Here is a 13,619-nt window from a genome sequence, read left to right as displayed (position 1 = left end):
CGATGTTTGAAGTTACATCTGATTGAAGTTCATCCATTTTTGCCTTCAACCATACGTGCATGAATTTCAGGCAAAAATGACTCAATTCAACCACATTTGTGCTCCAAATTTTGAAGTTTGGCTTTGTCAAACTTAACTTCAGACACCGCATGTCTAAAGTTATTTCGAAGTGGATAGACTTATAAACTTTTACTCACTACAAGTATGACTTAAATGGTCATCTCAACATCAGATATATGCACACTTCGGCCATATCTATCAGTACTTTTTATTCTGAAAAAAGGAATTTGTCACCTAATTTCCATGAAGGAACTCAAAGTGAAACATTTTATTGAATCTTGACATCAGCAAAAAATGAGATGGAGGTAGTAGGATGTCTCAATTATAATCAAACATCTAAATATCATAAAGATAATCTAGATGCAAAGCTAGTTGGTTAATTATCATTCATCAATGCGATCATGCTTTTCGCATGTATCTCACCATGCAAATTGATTTGGGTTACAGGTGTGGTAGCTGTATTAATGGCATCTTTTGGCATAACCAGTTATTCCATAACTACTACAAGTATGCCAATTTTAACGAAAGATATATTAGAACTAAATTGCATAGTAAAAAATATATTTGGACTTTTCCCCAACTCTTAATAATAAAACTTACAAGACCGTTTACAAACTAACTTCTACTAATGGTGAGAATGACAAGAATGGTCTTTGCTAAATGAACTGACAACAACTATACCTCAATCTCAAACAAGTTGAAATCAACTACATAAATCCTCACTATTCCGTCTAAGCTTAACTCATGTCATCATCACATCAAATAAAAAACTAAGTGAAAATAAATTAAATATATGTAAATAAATGCTGAACTGAAGTCCAAAAATAATAGACAACTGTATGATTATACATTTAGTTGACATTTCGCCTGAAATGAAAGATATACAAAATTGTAGTCATAACAAATCAAGAATGCAGAAACAAAACCAATATGCTGCACAAGAATTAACAGTTCACACGATCTCACATTTTTCGAGTTAAAAGAATGCTTCAATCATAGTTTCTTTGCTTCCTCATCTTGGCCTGTGTCTATCTCGTAAAAATCCTGACGATTGCAGATATGTAGCTTGCCAACTGAAAAATGTTTTTTTTTTTTTCAATAAGGGGGGTGGGGTGTTAAGTTAAAACTTCATTTATGTGACGCTGTATATGTTGCTCAGACTCTTTAAAAATGTAATCGCACGGTCCACACTGGTGACGGATCATCCAAAAGTAAATGCACTATTTTTGGAGAATCTGATACGGACCCGTTGACATTTTTTAAGAGACCAAGCAACATAGGTAACTATTGATGAGCAATAATGCACCTTTTTAGTATTATTACCTGAGATGGAATGCTGAGTCCAGTGTGTCCTTCAATGACTAATCCGACCGTAAGACCGATCATAGCCCACGCGCCGTTAATTGCTTCTATTTGTTTCCGTCTCTGTAAAATATTCAGAGCACAGAATGTAAAATTTATGTAACAGTAACAAGTTTCAAAAGCATTTGTACAAGGATCATCAAAGGTGGAAAGGACATAAAATTTCAGGGAGAAATGGTTTTTTAGCCCTTTATAAACTTTTTTTAGTTTTATAAATCTTTTAGAAGAGATCTTCATTTTTTACACATACGAGGTTTGCAAAAGCCATTTTCTTCTATTCAAATTGTAAGAGGGCAAGTGATCTCGTTTCCTCTAAAATTTCATCCAGGTCACATCATTCTAAGGAAGCAAAATTTACATAAAGGAAATGTTTAAGAGACATTTTACTATGCAATTGCAAGACAACTGAACTATTTCTTTGTCTGAGGAATGAAGATCCCGAACAATCATGCAAGGTAGGATCCAGTGCTGTCAAAGGCGAAAAGCGTTAAAGAGCGCTCCAGGTCTATAGGGGCTTTAAATGCAAAGCGCTAAAAAAGGTGCAATGAAGCAAAAAATAAAAATATATATGTAATGCAAGTAAAAACTAACAACTTCATTCACTATGATTTCCTGAACAATAGCTACATCTTTTGCCAATCATATTTGTTGTTTTGTACTGCTTTACTCAAAATAGAACTTATCGGCAATGAGGCTCACACCTTAGAACCTTGCCATTGGAAGATCAAGTGGGGGATTAAATTAGGTGACCGACTTAAGTGTTAGATGTCATTGAAGGATTTATCTAAATGGAAGTGAAATTAGACTAATAACATCACCAATTACCTTGACCTAATAATATAAATTCAACAGCCTATACTCAATCTGCTTTAGGAAGCTGAGGCGATGAGTGCAATTACCGAGATTCTGTACATTTCTGATCTTTGCTAATCTAATAAGTGAAAAGTTTGCGAATAAAATAGAAGGCACATATGGCAATAAAATGGAGGTTCACTCACTTCAAACCTCTCTTTAGCTTTAATTTCTTCCATTTGCTTTGCAGCTAATCTCTTGGCTTCTACAGGATCCACCATTATCACTTCCTTCTTTAATTTCTCTTTCCTTGGAGATGCCTGAAGACAAAGAAGTTCTCATTTAGATTTGGGTTTGGGGGGAAAGAGAGAGTGCGGGGGGGCGCGGGGGGGGGGGGGGGGGGAGGGGAGAGAGGGAATTGGAGTTTGGAGAAACAGTCTTGTCAACATATTGGTAACAATTTTCCCCTCGAGTAAGTAAACAACATAGAGCATTAACATCTTGGTAAAATCTATGTTGCTCGGACTCTTCAAAAATGTCGCCGGGCGTGTCAGATCCTCCAAAAGTAGTGCATTTTTCAAGGATACAACACGAGTGCAGCAACATTTTGGGAGATTCCGAGCAACATAGGGTAAAATTACCAGATTACACAGAAGTCAAAACTTTGAAGATAACTCAAGGGGAGAAGTCACTCGAATGAAGGAGTTAATGAAATATGCTTAACATTTCCTGAAAAGGTGCACCTTAACAAGTAACAGATGCTTCATTTGACATGTTCTTAGTGTTTAAAGAGTAAAATAACTAAAAAGAGTGACCTCTGAGATTTGGTTTGGTTCACTTGATAAATGCAGAAGCTCAGTAACACACAAAAGAAACCTTTTTTTATAGAAGTTAAAAACTTGGCTTAGACATGCTCTATCATGATACACTTGAAATGTTCCTTTTTTCAATAACCGTGGTACCCGGGCGAGCTTGTGAGCGCCTCGACTAATTACATGGGTGCCTACTACCTTCCACCAGTACAAGTACCGAGCAACTCTGTTCACTCAGGCTCGGAAAAATAGGAAGAAATCACCTAGTGTTTTGGACAAATGTTAACATGCTACTACTTGAACCTGATATTTCCTTAAACAATCCCCGGCTGGAATCCCATAGCTATACACAAGCATAGCTCAAACTACTGGTTTGTTAACAACATAAATTTTATTGATGGAAGTGCAACACAACTAGAAATATCATCAGTTGAAGATGAAAATATAATAGCCTTGTAAACAAGAAAGTAGAAACAAGTTTTAGTAAATCACTGTGCACATAATTTTACCACCCGGCACATAATTAAAAGGGATAAGGCCTAAAAACACACCTACACTATGGCGAAATTGTCCTATGATCCCCCCTGAACTTATTTTTATCATATTATTTACCCCCTTCACTAATTACCTGGTAGAAAAATAAGTTAAAAACACAGAATGTGCAAACACACGCTTATTCAATACTAAAAAGAAAGAATCTTCAAAGAAGGAATTTGTTTTGGAAATGTGCAAGAAGTACATTTGAGGCAGAGTTGAAGGCAAATATAGCAACATTGAAGCTACTTGGAGGGGAAAAAATAGTTGAAGATCTGATCTACTATCCCAAATAGTCATGGTGCAAAGTGTATTTTAGTCTGAGATGCAAGAATGAATAAGCGCGTGTTCACACATGCTGCACTTTAACCTTTTTTTTTTTTACCAAGTCATTAGTAAAGGGGTAAATAAGAAAAAAAATAAGTTTAGAGGGGTAGTAGGACCCCCGCATACTTTAGATGTGTAGTTGGTAATTTCGCGATAGTTTAGGTGTGTTTCTATGCCTTATTTTTGACCATATAATCAAACCGATTTTACTAGTATTACTATTACATACATGGAAGCCTTCATAATGCATACATTGGGATTTGCCAGGACGCGAATTGCTTGACTCCTGGTTCTCCGTGAAGCCAAGCCAGTGTTCTGCATACCCTCATATTCAAACCTGACAGAGAAAAACAATTCTTTTTTAAAAGGAGAAAAACGGAATAGTCATGTGATTTTTATATTCACCATTCTATCGGAACATTTTTGAGCTATGTTGCTCGGATTCTCCAAAAATGTTGCCTCACCCGTGTCAGATCCTCCAAAAATGCACTTTGTTTTGGAGGATCCAAGTTCCAACACGCAACTGACGGCTTTTTTGAAGAGTCCGAGCAACATAGATTTTGAATGGAATGCTGAATAATATAAAGGAAATACTACCCTAGAAAGAGTTCTACGATTTTTTCTTAACAAAATACTACCACTGCCTGCCAGAAAAGAACTCAAAGAAACACAAAAGTTATTTATTGCATATCAACGTATACAAAGAGCTTTCATTTTTTGGGAAAGTTACTATGGAAGAAATATGCAGATTTGGTTAAAGATAGGGCCAATCGAAGAAAAAGATTCATATAGGTGATATTTACTAGTTGGTATTAGGTTTTGAGCAGTGAAAACTCGTCGTTAAAGAAATAATAAGCAAAAATGCAAACCACCCACAAAAATTCAGACAAATACTACTTCTCATACATCAAAAACAAGATTGATTTTGAATAACCAATCAAGACTAAATCTTTTAAGAATTTTACACACCGAGACAATTTGTAAAAGTAAAATCTTTAAAAATATTTTGAATTCTTCCTACCCCAATTCGTATCTCTCTTTTCCAACCTGCAAACACTCTTTTTCGGTTCGGTTTCTCATATTTAATTTCGGGTTCGGTGTTTTGAAAGTGGACACCAAACACCGAACCAAACTAATTCGGTTCGGTTCTTTCGGTTTCGGTTTTTTGAAGTTTGGTTCGGTTCGGTTTCGGTTTTTTCAATTCGGTGTTTTCAGCGGCAGCAGCACAGTTCCTGTTGAGCAGCAGCAGCAGTAGTTGCTCAGTTTCAACAGCGGCAGCAGTTCAGCAGTTCAGCAGCACTTGTTTTCTAATGACAATTTCTAGTATATTAATTAAAATCTTTTTAAGAAGGAAATGTGGTGGATGTGGGTTCTTGCAATAAGAATCATAACTAATTTAGATAAGGTCTCAGCATTTTTTCCAACCAGCAGCAGTTTTCACTTTTGGGTTAACGTTTGATACAAAAGATGAAAAGAATGAATAGTTTCTGTTTGGACTTAAATTAAAGTAGGGCAAACACTATTAATAAAAAACACAAGACCACCAATATTTCGGGTTTAAACCGAAAACCAAACTCGAATACTAAACCCCGAACACCGAATCTTTTTAGAATTTTTTGAAAAGTGAAGACGAATTTCTAAAACCCAAAAATCTTTTTTGAATCTGGTTCGGTCCCGGTTTCTATTTATCTCTTTTCCTACTGCAAACACTCTTATTGAACAATTTAAAGACTGAAAATAGCTCTAATAGACAAAAAGATAACACTAAAAACATATCAAAAACACAAACCACCCACAAATTTCTAACCAAGACTTAAAAGTCTTTTTAGAACTTTACACACCAAGACAATTTCTAAAAATAAAATCTTTAGGAAAATTTTGAATTCTTGCAACCCCATTCTTATATCTCTCTTTTCCAACCTCCAAACACTTTTTTTCAACAATTTAAAGACTGAAAATAGCTCTAATAGACAAAAATATAACAGTAAAAACACACAAAAAACACAAACCACCAACAATTTCCAACCAAGACTTAAAAATCTTTTTACAACTTTACACACCAAGACAATTTCTAAAAATAAAATCTTTAGGAAAATTTTGAATTCTTGCAACCCCAATTCTTATATCTCTCTTTTCCATCCACCAAACAATTTTCTTGAAAAATCTATAGGCTGAAATGCTGTCATAGTAAGCAAAAACATAAAACAACCACAAAAGTTCAGGCAAATAAAACTTCTAATACATCAAAAACAAGATTTTTTTATCTCTTCTCCAACCTCCAAAAGCTTTTCTTGAACAATTTAAAGACTGAAAATTGCTCTAACAGACAAAAATACAACACTGAAAACCTATGATTAAACATATAATAAGCAAAAACACAAAACACCCACAAAAATACAGACCAATAAAACATCTACTACATCAAAAACAAGTTTTTTTTTTTTTTTTTTTTTTTTTTTTTTTTGTGGAATAACCAACCAAGACTCAATCTTTTCATAATTTTAAACACCAAAACAATTTGTCAAAATGAAACTTCTAGAAAAAACTGAATTTTTTTTACCCCAATTTTTTTTTTTTTTTTTTTTCCAACCTCCCAACAATTTTCTCTGACCAATTTAAAGACTGAAAACATATCATTAAACAAATAATAAGCAAATACACAAACTACCCACAAAAATTCAGACCAATGAAACTACTTCTAATACATCAAAAACAAGATTTTTTTTTTTTTTAAATAATAGCTTAATAAAACTTACTTTCTAACAGCTGAATAATGAAATTCTGAGAACTTTATGCCTCCATTAATGATTGGTATTGTAGCATTAAGCACCATATTATTAATTCTCTTTCTCTATATGTGGCTTTGTGTTAGTTTTTGTTATTAATATATGTGGAAAGTTGTATGTGGACACTTCTTTATCACTATGTTTTTTTTAATTTCATTTTGGGATATTTGGTCAGCATTTGTACAGCAAATGAACAGGATAATTTCACTTGAGTCCCCAAAAGATTCTAATAATTTCACTTGAGTCCCCAAAAGATTCTAATATTACATATAGGCTCCTTTACCTTCTACTAAAGTTTACAGGAAAAAGGGTCAAAAATGCCTTTCTATTCTGGGAAAAGGGTTTAAAATAACCTTTGTTATAAATTTGAGTAAAAAATACTCCTTCCGTTATTAAAGTTTTTAAATATATCCCCATCTTAATGGAAATTCCCAATTTCTCAAAACTCAATTTTATTTTTAAACTCGCTTCATTTAAATCCGACCCAATTACATAAAAAAATCCATATGCGACCAACTTATTTCCGAGTCCTAAATCTGTAGCCAGTAGGCATAGGAGTAGGTGATCCATATGCGTTTTTTAATTTAGTTGGAGCGGGTTTAAAAATGAAATCGGGTTATGTTGGATATTTCCATTAAGATAGGGGTATATTTGAAAACTTCGAGAGGGGTATCTTTTACCCAAATTTATAATGGAATATATTTTTAGCCCTTTTCCCAAAGTAGAGAGGCATTTTTGACCCTTTTCTTAAGTTTATAAGCTGGTGAAATTAGCTTGTAAGTATTTTTTAGTTTATCTACCGTTTAGTAAATACCAATGTGCTTATAAGCTAAAATGAGTTAAAAATCGTAAGTTGGGCATTCTTAACTTATGTTTTTTAAGTTTATAAACACTTTTAGTTGTTTTTTTAAAATCATTTTATCCTTAATATTTTATTTTAATTCTCAAAATACCTTTCCAGAAAAAAAAATCTAACCTTTTCTTCACTCTATATATGTTCATCCTATTTCTTTTCAAAGGAATATTTTTAAATTTGTAATTTTATAATTTTTTTGAAGATATTTTAATTATTTTAGCAAAACAAATAACCTGGTGGGAGAAAAGTTCTATGTTGCGAGTTCTTTAGCACTATGTTTTTTTTTAAAAAAAATTTCTTTCTGGTACATTTGGTCAACATTTGAGCAGTATCATCTTCTACTTATTCATTTGAGTCCCCAAAGATACTAATTATTGCATATTGGCTCCTTTACCTTAGCAGGAGATTACAATGTGTTTGACTAAGCTTATAAGCTGGTCAAGCGAGCTTATATGTATTTTTTAACTTAAATTTTTTAAAGATATTTGAATCATTTTTGCAAAACAAATAGTTTATCAGTACTTTTTTTCACCAACCATATAAACGACTTATTTTCTCTATCCCTGTTTTTTGTGTTAAGTGTTAATAGTAGGAGAAAAATTCAATGTGGCGAGTTTTTTATGGTCCTTTTTATTTTTTTTTATTTATTTTTTATAGTATTTGGCCAGCATTTGAACGACATCATCTTCTGTAAATAACAGGATAATTTCACACGAGCCCCCCAAAAGATCCCAGTTATTACATATAGGCTCCTTTGCCTTCTAAATGTAGCAGGAAATTATATACAGTGGTTCAAAAGGTAAGGAATATTAATTTTTGGATAAAATATGAGATTATTTCATTTGATTGAATCATAATTGAATTGAAGGGCCTAGCGGTTTATGGAGTTTAGTTAAGCTTTAACTCCAATCTGAGGCCATTGATAGTGCATGCGCTTCAAAAGAAAGAGAGTCGGAGTCACTAAGTAAAGAATTATATCCAAGAGCGAAAGAGATTGTGAAAGTCTCCCCCATAATCCCCGCATGGAGCCATCGCTTCATCTGGCAAGTACTCTCGGGTTATCGCTCCCCCGAGTACGACAAAGTGAAAGCAGACAAGCTCACCATTTTGGGCTTTGCTCTAATAACCGAATCTATTGCATCGTGTGCCCTAATGAGGACCTTTTTTTTTGGAATATTTACTCTCTATAACGATAGCGATATGGCCATTGATTAAGTGATTTACATGGAATTAGAAATCTCGAAATTATTTACATCATAGCAGTAGTATTATTGTCATATCAAGAGACAACAAATGATAAAATCAAAGTTCTTTAAAAAGTCATTATTTAATTCTATAAATTACTTTTCCCAATCAAACGATCCCTCTTGGGATTTGATTTTTCTCTTTTATAATGGTCTTCCCTAAAGTCATTAAAAATCTCAAAATTATTTATATTTGAACACATTATTGATAAGGATATTATTGTCATGTCACACTCATAAATGAAGACAACAGATCATGAGATTTCTAATCTCCGCAAAAATTAAATATTTTCTTTCACCAAAATGACAAACATGGCCTTCTCACTATATATTCAGCTGAAGCAATTCCTCTCCTAAAGTGCTATACAATTGATGGTTCCTTTAAAAAGTCATTATTTAATTCTATATTATAATTCCAACTTATATTATGGAACTATCTCTTGATCCAACTTTTCCACCGAATCAAACTTTTTCCCTCGTATTTGAAAAATCATTCAAGGACTACGACTCGGGATAATAGAATCGCGTGATTTTTCTCTCTAAGATATAAAAACATATAATGACACATTCGTCCTTTTCCGCAGCTCTTCCCCTAAAGTCATTAAAAAAATACAGTTCATGAGATGTAAATTTAGTAATTTGAACACATTATTGATAAGGATGCTTAATTAATACAATGTGAACAGCAAAGCTACATAAATGAAGTTCCTAAATAGCATAGATTACATGAGATTTATTATTATTAATATTCTATTATTATTATTATTATTATTATTATTATTATTATTATTAAATTATTTTCTTTCATTTGACAAAAAAAGATCAAGAGAATCAGATCTCCATATTTAACTTTGTGTTTCCTCCCATTTTGACTTAGAATTTAATTAAGTTACAATAAATTTAAATCACTATATATTCATAGCCAATTGAAGCAATTAGCAAAATACCTTCATATACTAAAGTGCTATACCAATGGACAATTTCCTCCATTTCCACCTTTTGATGTCAATTATTTTCTCAATTCTACTTGTTTTGTTTGGCAATGCAGACAATTCTCTATAGCCCCTCAACTGGCATGAAAGTAATTATATTATGGAAGCTAGAAAGAGATTTATGTCTCTTGATCCAACATGAAATACAAGATATGGGTTTTACGGATTCCTCGATTGTCATAATATACTTTTTCTATTTACGTAATCTATTCACGGATACGGACCTATCGCGTAGAAACCGTAGTTTTGAAAGAATCATAATTTAAGGACTACGACTCGTTGAAGAACAATGATGTTCCCACAATAGTAACTCTACTTGATGTAAAACTTGAATTAAAGATTTTAACTTCGAAGTTAAGATTCCAAAATTTATCGAGATTGGTTCTTGGATCTCACTTAGAGTATATGTTACAAGGAAGGTGAGACTTACCTTGATGTTTTGGATTGTTGCTAGGGCTTGGAATTGTGAATAATGAAATAAAAGAATCGAAGGCTTGAATTTATACAGATACGGACATATTTACGGTCCGTATAATAGATGAGGTTTCATGAAGACGTACTACGGTGTATGCATCTTAACTTTTGATAGATGTCACCCATAATGGAAAGATCAAAAGGCTATAACTTTCAAGAAAGAATCAAAAACACAGGAAGTGATTTAGTTTGGTGGCAATGAACTTCACTTTTTGGTTTGACTTCATGTTTATCAGGTTCATCCCAAATAGATTCGTATAGCTAAAATATCACCTTTATACTAGATTCATACATTCATGCTAATGATTTCAGATGTTCAACCTCTATATGATTCTACTACATCCGAATCATTTGGAAAAGTTGATTGCAATCAAGATGTTTCAAGATGCAAGACTGGGGACCCAACCTATAATTGTAATCTACAAAGTTCTGAGTGTAGATATTATATGGCATACAGGGATGGATCAGCAACAAGAGGTTTATAGCAGATGAAGTGATTACTTTTGTTTTAGACCAACAACTAGTTAGCGACACGTTTGGATGTAGAAAAGATCAAGTCGGTTTTCTCATGCATGACTATTCCGGGAAAGTTGGCCTTGGACGTGATGTATTAGGTGGATACTCTTTACCATCGCAATTTGGGGCGAACGTGTGTCTACCGAGTTTTGATTCAGGAGAGAGATCTGTGTTGAGTTTCCATACAAGCAAGTGGCCAAGAAGAGCACACTCAGCAAAATTATTACCAAATTACGTGCACCCATCGGTTTATTTTGTCAATCTTTATAAAGTTTTTATTCATAATAAGGAAGTTTCGGTGAGCCCTTAGTGGTGGAATTTTAAGCCAGATATGAGTGGTGGAATCATGGTGGATACAGGAACAACTCTTACCTATTTTACTCATGATTTTTACATCATATTTCGCGACACATTTAGAGGTGAAGTACGAAATGTTCCTCTGGTTGAAAATCCAGTCTTTCCTTTTGACACTTGCTACGCGAATCCTAATGATCGTATGCTTTTTTTTTTTTTTTCCGGTTGTGAAGTTGTATTTTGGTAGTGTAAACATAAGGAACAAGTTGGCTCTAGCACAAGAACGAGTCGTCGTGAAAATTCAGGATCTCTACTGTTTGGCTTTTATTGGATGGAGACAGGACTTCTCAATATTAGGCGTACATCAACTCCAAGGTGTAGGATTAACTTTTGATACTTCAGCAAATACTTTGTCCTTTGACTTAGACGAATGTGATTGATTATGTGTCCTACAATCTGAATATTATGTTTCTTCTTTAATTAATGGCCTCTTAATACATGGAAATCAGGAGTTAATATACTTTTTCCTGCTTCTTTAAGATAATTGAATATTAATTATCAAAACTCGGAGTATTGAAATATTACAAAACCAAAACGGAGCCTTTTGTTATAATGAGGATCCATAAAGCCAACCACATTTTAGTAGGAAGACATAAACTTCTTGCTAAAGGTCCGAAACCATAGAAAAGCAGGATTGAAAGTTGTTGCTTCTACATAGGCCAGGATTTTTAGTTTATGGATTTTGGAGCACAATCCTTTTTACTTATTGGGTTCTGACTAGATTATTTATACATATGAAATGATGTTTTAGCACATATACAGGGTTTGCGCAAACATATACTGGTTCTGCCATACTCGTACTTATAACCGTGGCTCCACCCTTGCTAGTCCACATACAACTGTATTTCAGGGTCCCTTGTTTGGTCATTGATTTGAGCAATCACTTTTCGTTTAGGCCATGTAGTTTATTCTCGACATTATAATATTAGTCTAGCTCGCTCACCAACCAAACGCCCAAATGTGTATCACTAAATTATCTCGTCATTATTTAATCCTAGTATCACAAATCCCCGTAGAACTTTTTCACCAATCAAACAATTACTGATAGTTCACAAGACAATATCGGGAGTACCTATCTTATGTAATATGTAACTAGATAGTCAAACTCTTTCCTGCTATACGCAGCCGATGCTCAAGGACAAAAGGTATTGCATTACATTTTAATAGACAAATGAAAGCTAGTTCTCTACTCCTTCATGAGGAAGAAAGGCCTTGTTATCATCTAGATCGACGTAAGGTGTGTCACTCTTTTAGTTACCAAAATATATATAATCCAGAATCCTTTTAAGCGCCTTATCAAGAAAGTGACCAAGCAAGCAGATGATGATGGTTCAGCTGGTAAGCTAGCAAGCTTACGAAATGAAGGAAGAGGAGACCATTCTATTATAAGTTGAAAGTGAAGTCGATAGTCCTCGTACCCTATGTGGGCTAACAATCCCGTAGATTTTTTTACTCGGGATATGAAAAATATAATGACATTTGTCCTTTTTAGAAGCTTTTCCCCTACAGTCTTTTAGAAAAGCTATAGTTCATGAGATGTAAATTTAATAATTTGAACCCAGTATTGATAAGCAAGTGTTTCCTAGTCATTGGATTCTTAATTAATAAATTGTGAATAACAAAGCTACATAAATAAATTTCCTAAATTGCAAACATTACATGAGATTTATTAATACTCTGTTTAGGAATGTCTTTCTTGCAAAATAAAATTTTCATTTGACAAAAAAATCAAGACAATCAGATCTCTATATTTAACTTTGTGTTTCTTCCTATTTTGCCATAAAATTTGAATAGGTAACAAGAAATTTAAGTCACAACATATTCATAACCAATTCTCATGTACTAAAGTGCTATACCAATGAAAAACTTCCTCCATTTTCACCTTTTGACCTCAATTATTTTCACAATTTTACTTATTCTGTTGGGCAGTCCAAATTCTTCATCACCCCTTTAACTCAACTTACATTATACAAGCTCGAAAAAGATTTATGTCTCTAGATCCAACTAAGATTCCCGATCCTGCGATGCCATCCTATACTTTTACTATTTACCATCGCGATGTATTTGAAAAGTCAAACTTCAAGGACTACGACTTGTTTCTTGAATGTAGATTCGCTCGATGTCATGCTAGAGCATATTATTTAGCTTTTGTTTTTGAATCCCAAAATGCACAAGGAGGTGAGATGCGCGCACTGGTCCCAAAATCAACAGATACACACTTAGTAAACGGTGAGTATGTTGTATCTTTTTTGTTAGGCACCCAAATGATTAAAAGGTACTTGCTAATAGACACTGGAAGTGATTTATTTTGGTGGCAATGTGGACCATGTGAGGCTAATAAGTGCTACAATTAAGATCAACCTCTATATAACTCGAGTTTACAACTTTTTGAAATGTTTTGGATGTAGTAGAATTATATAGAAGTTGATCTTGATTATAGCACTTAATGGCCACCAAAGTAAATCGCTTCCGGTGTCTATTATCAAGTAATTTTTTTTAACATTGGAGTG

At 33.5% G+C, this 13,619-nt stretch overlaps 1 protein-coding gene across 2 annotated transcripts; it reads right to left on the bottom strand.

Moving 5' to 3' along the window:
• Window positions 1-831: 831 nt before the first annotated feature.
• On the bottom strand, window positions 832-6,801 carry LOC132040150 (uncharacterized). Of its 2 annotated transcripts, XM_059430762.1 has the most exons (6): window positions 6,644-6,801; window positions 4,140-4,224; window positions 2,421-2,534; window positions 1,384-1,485; window positions 1,062-1,133; window positions 832-1,013 (listed from the first exon to the last, which is right to left on the bottom strand). In XM_059430762.1, exons 1-5 carry the CDS (start codon window positions 6,718-6,720, stop codon window positions 1,089-1,091), a joined length of 423 nt encoding a protein of 140 aa, XP_059286745.1. In that variant the 5' UTR covers window positions 6,721-6,801; the 3' UTR covers window positions 832-1,013; window positions 1,062-1,088. The 2 variants fall into 2 exon arrangements, with proteins under 2 accessions (XP_059286745.1, XP_059286744.1); XM_059430761.1 differs by having other exon boundaries at window positions 832-1,133.
• Window positions 6,802-13,619: the final 6,818 nt, after the last annotated feature.

Source organism: Lycium ferocissimum, chromosome 12, assembly GCF_029784015.1.
Source record: "Lycium ferocissimum isolate CSIRO_LF1 chromosome 12, AGI_CSIRO_Lferr_CH_V1, whole genome shotgun sequence".
Taxonomy (NCBI): Eukaryota; Viridiplantae; Streptophyta; class Magnoliopsida; order Solanales; family Solanaceae; genus Lycium; species Lycium ferocissimum.
The sequence above is the reverse complement of the archived record's forward strand: the minus strand, read 5'-3'. Positions and strand labels throughout refer to the sequence as shown.

What these genes read in the sequence shown, in the direction of transcription:
- LOC132040150 (XM_059430761.1), bottom strand. Translation starts at nt 6,720, where the DNA reads ATGGTGCTTAATGCTACAATACCAATCATTAATGGAGGCATAAAGTTC. An exon ending in AAGCTAAAGAGAGGTTTGAA is followed by an intron (nt 1,486 to 2,420) that starts GTGAGTGAACCT and finishes AATATTTTACAG; the next exon opens with AGACGGAAACAAATAGAAGC. An exon ending in GACTCAGCATTCCATCTCAG is followed by an intron (nt 1,134 to 1,383) that starts GTAATAATACTA and finishes AACATTTTTCAG; the next exon opens with TTGGCAAGCTACATATCTGC.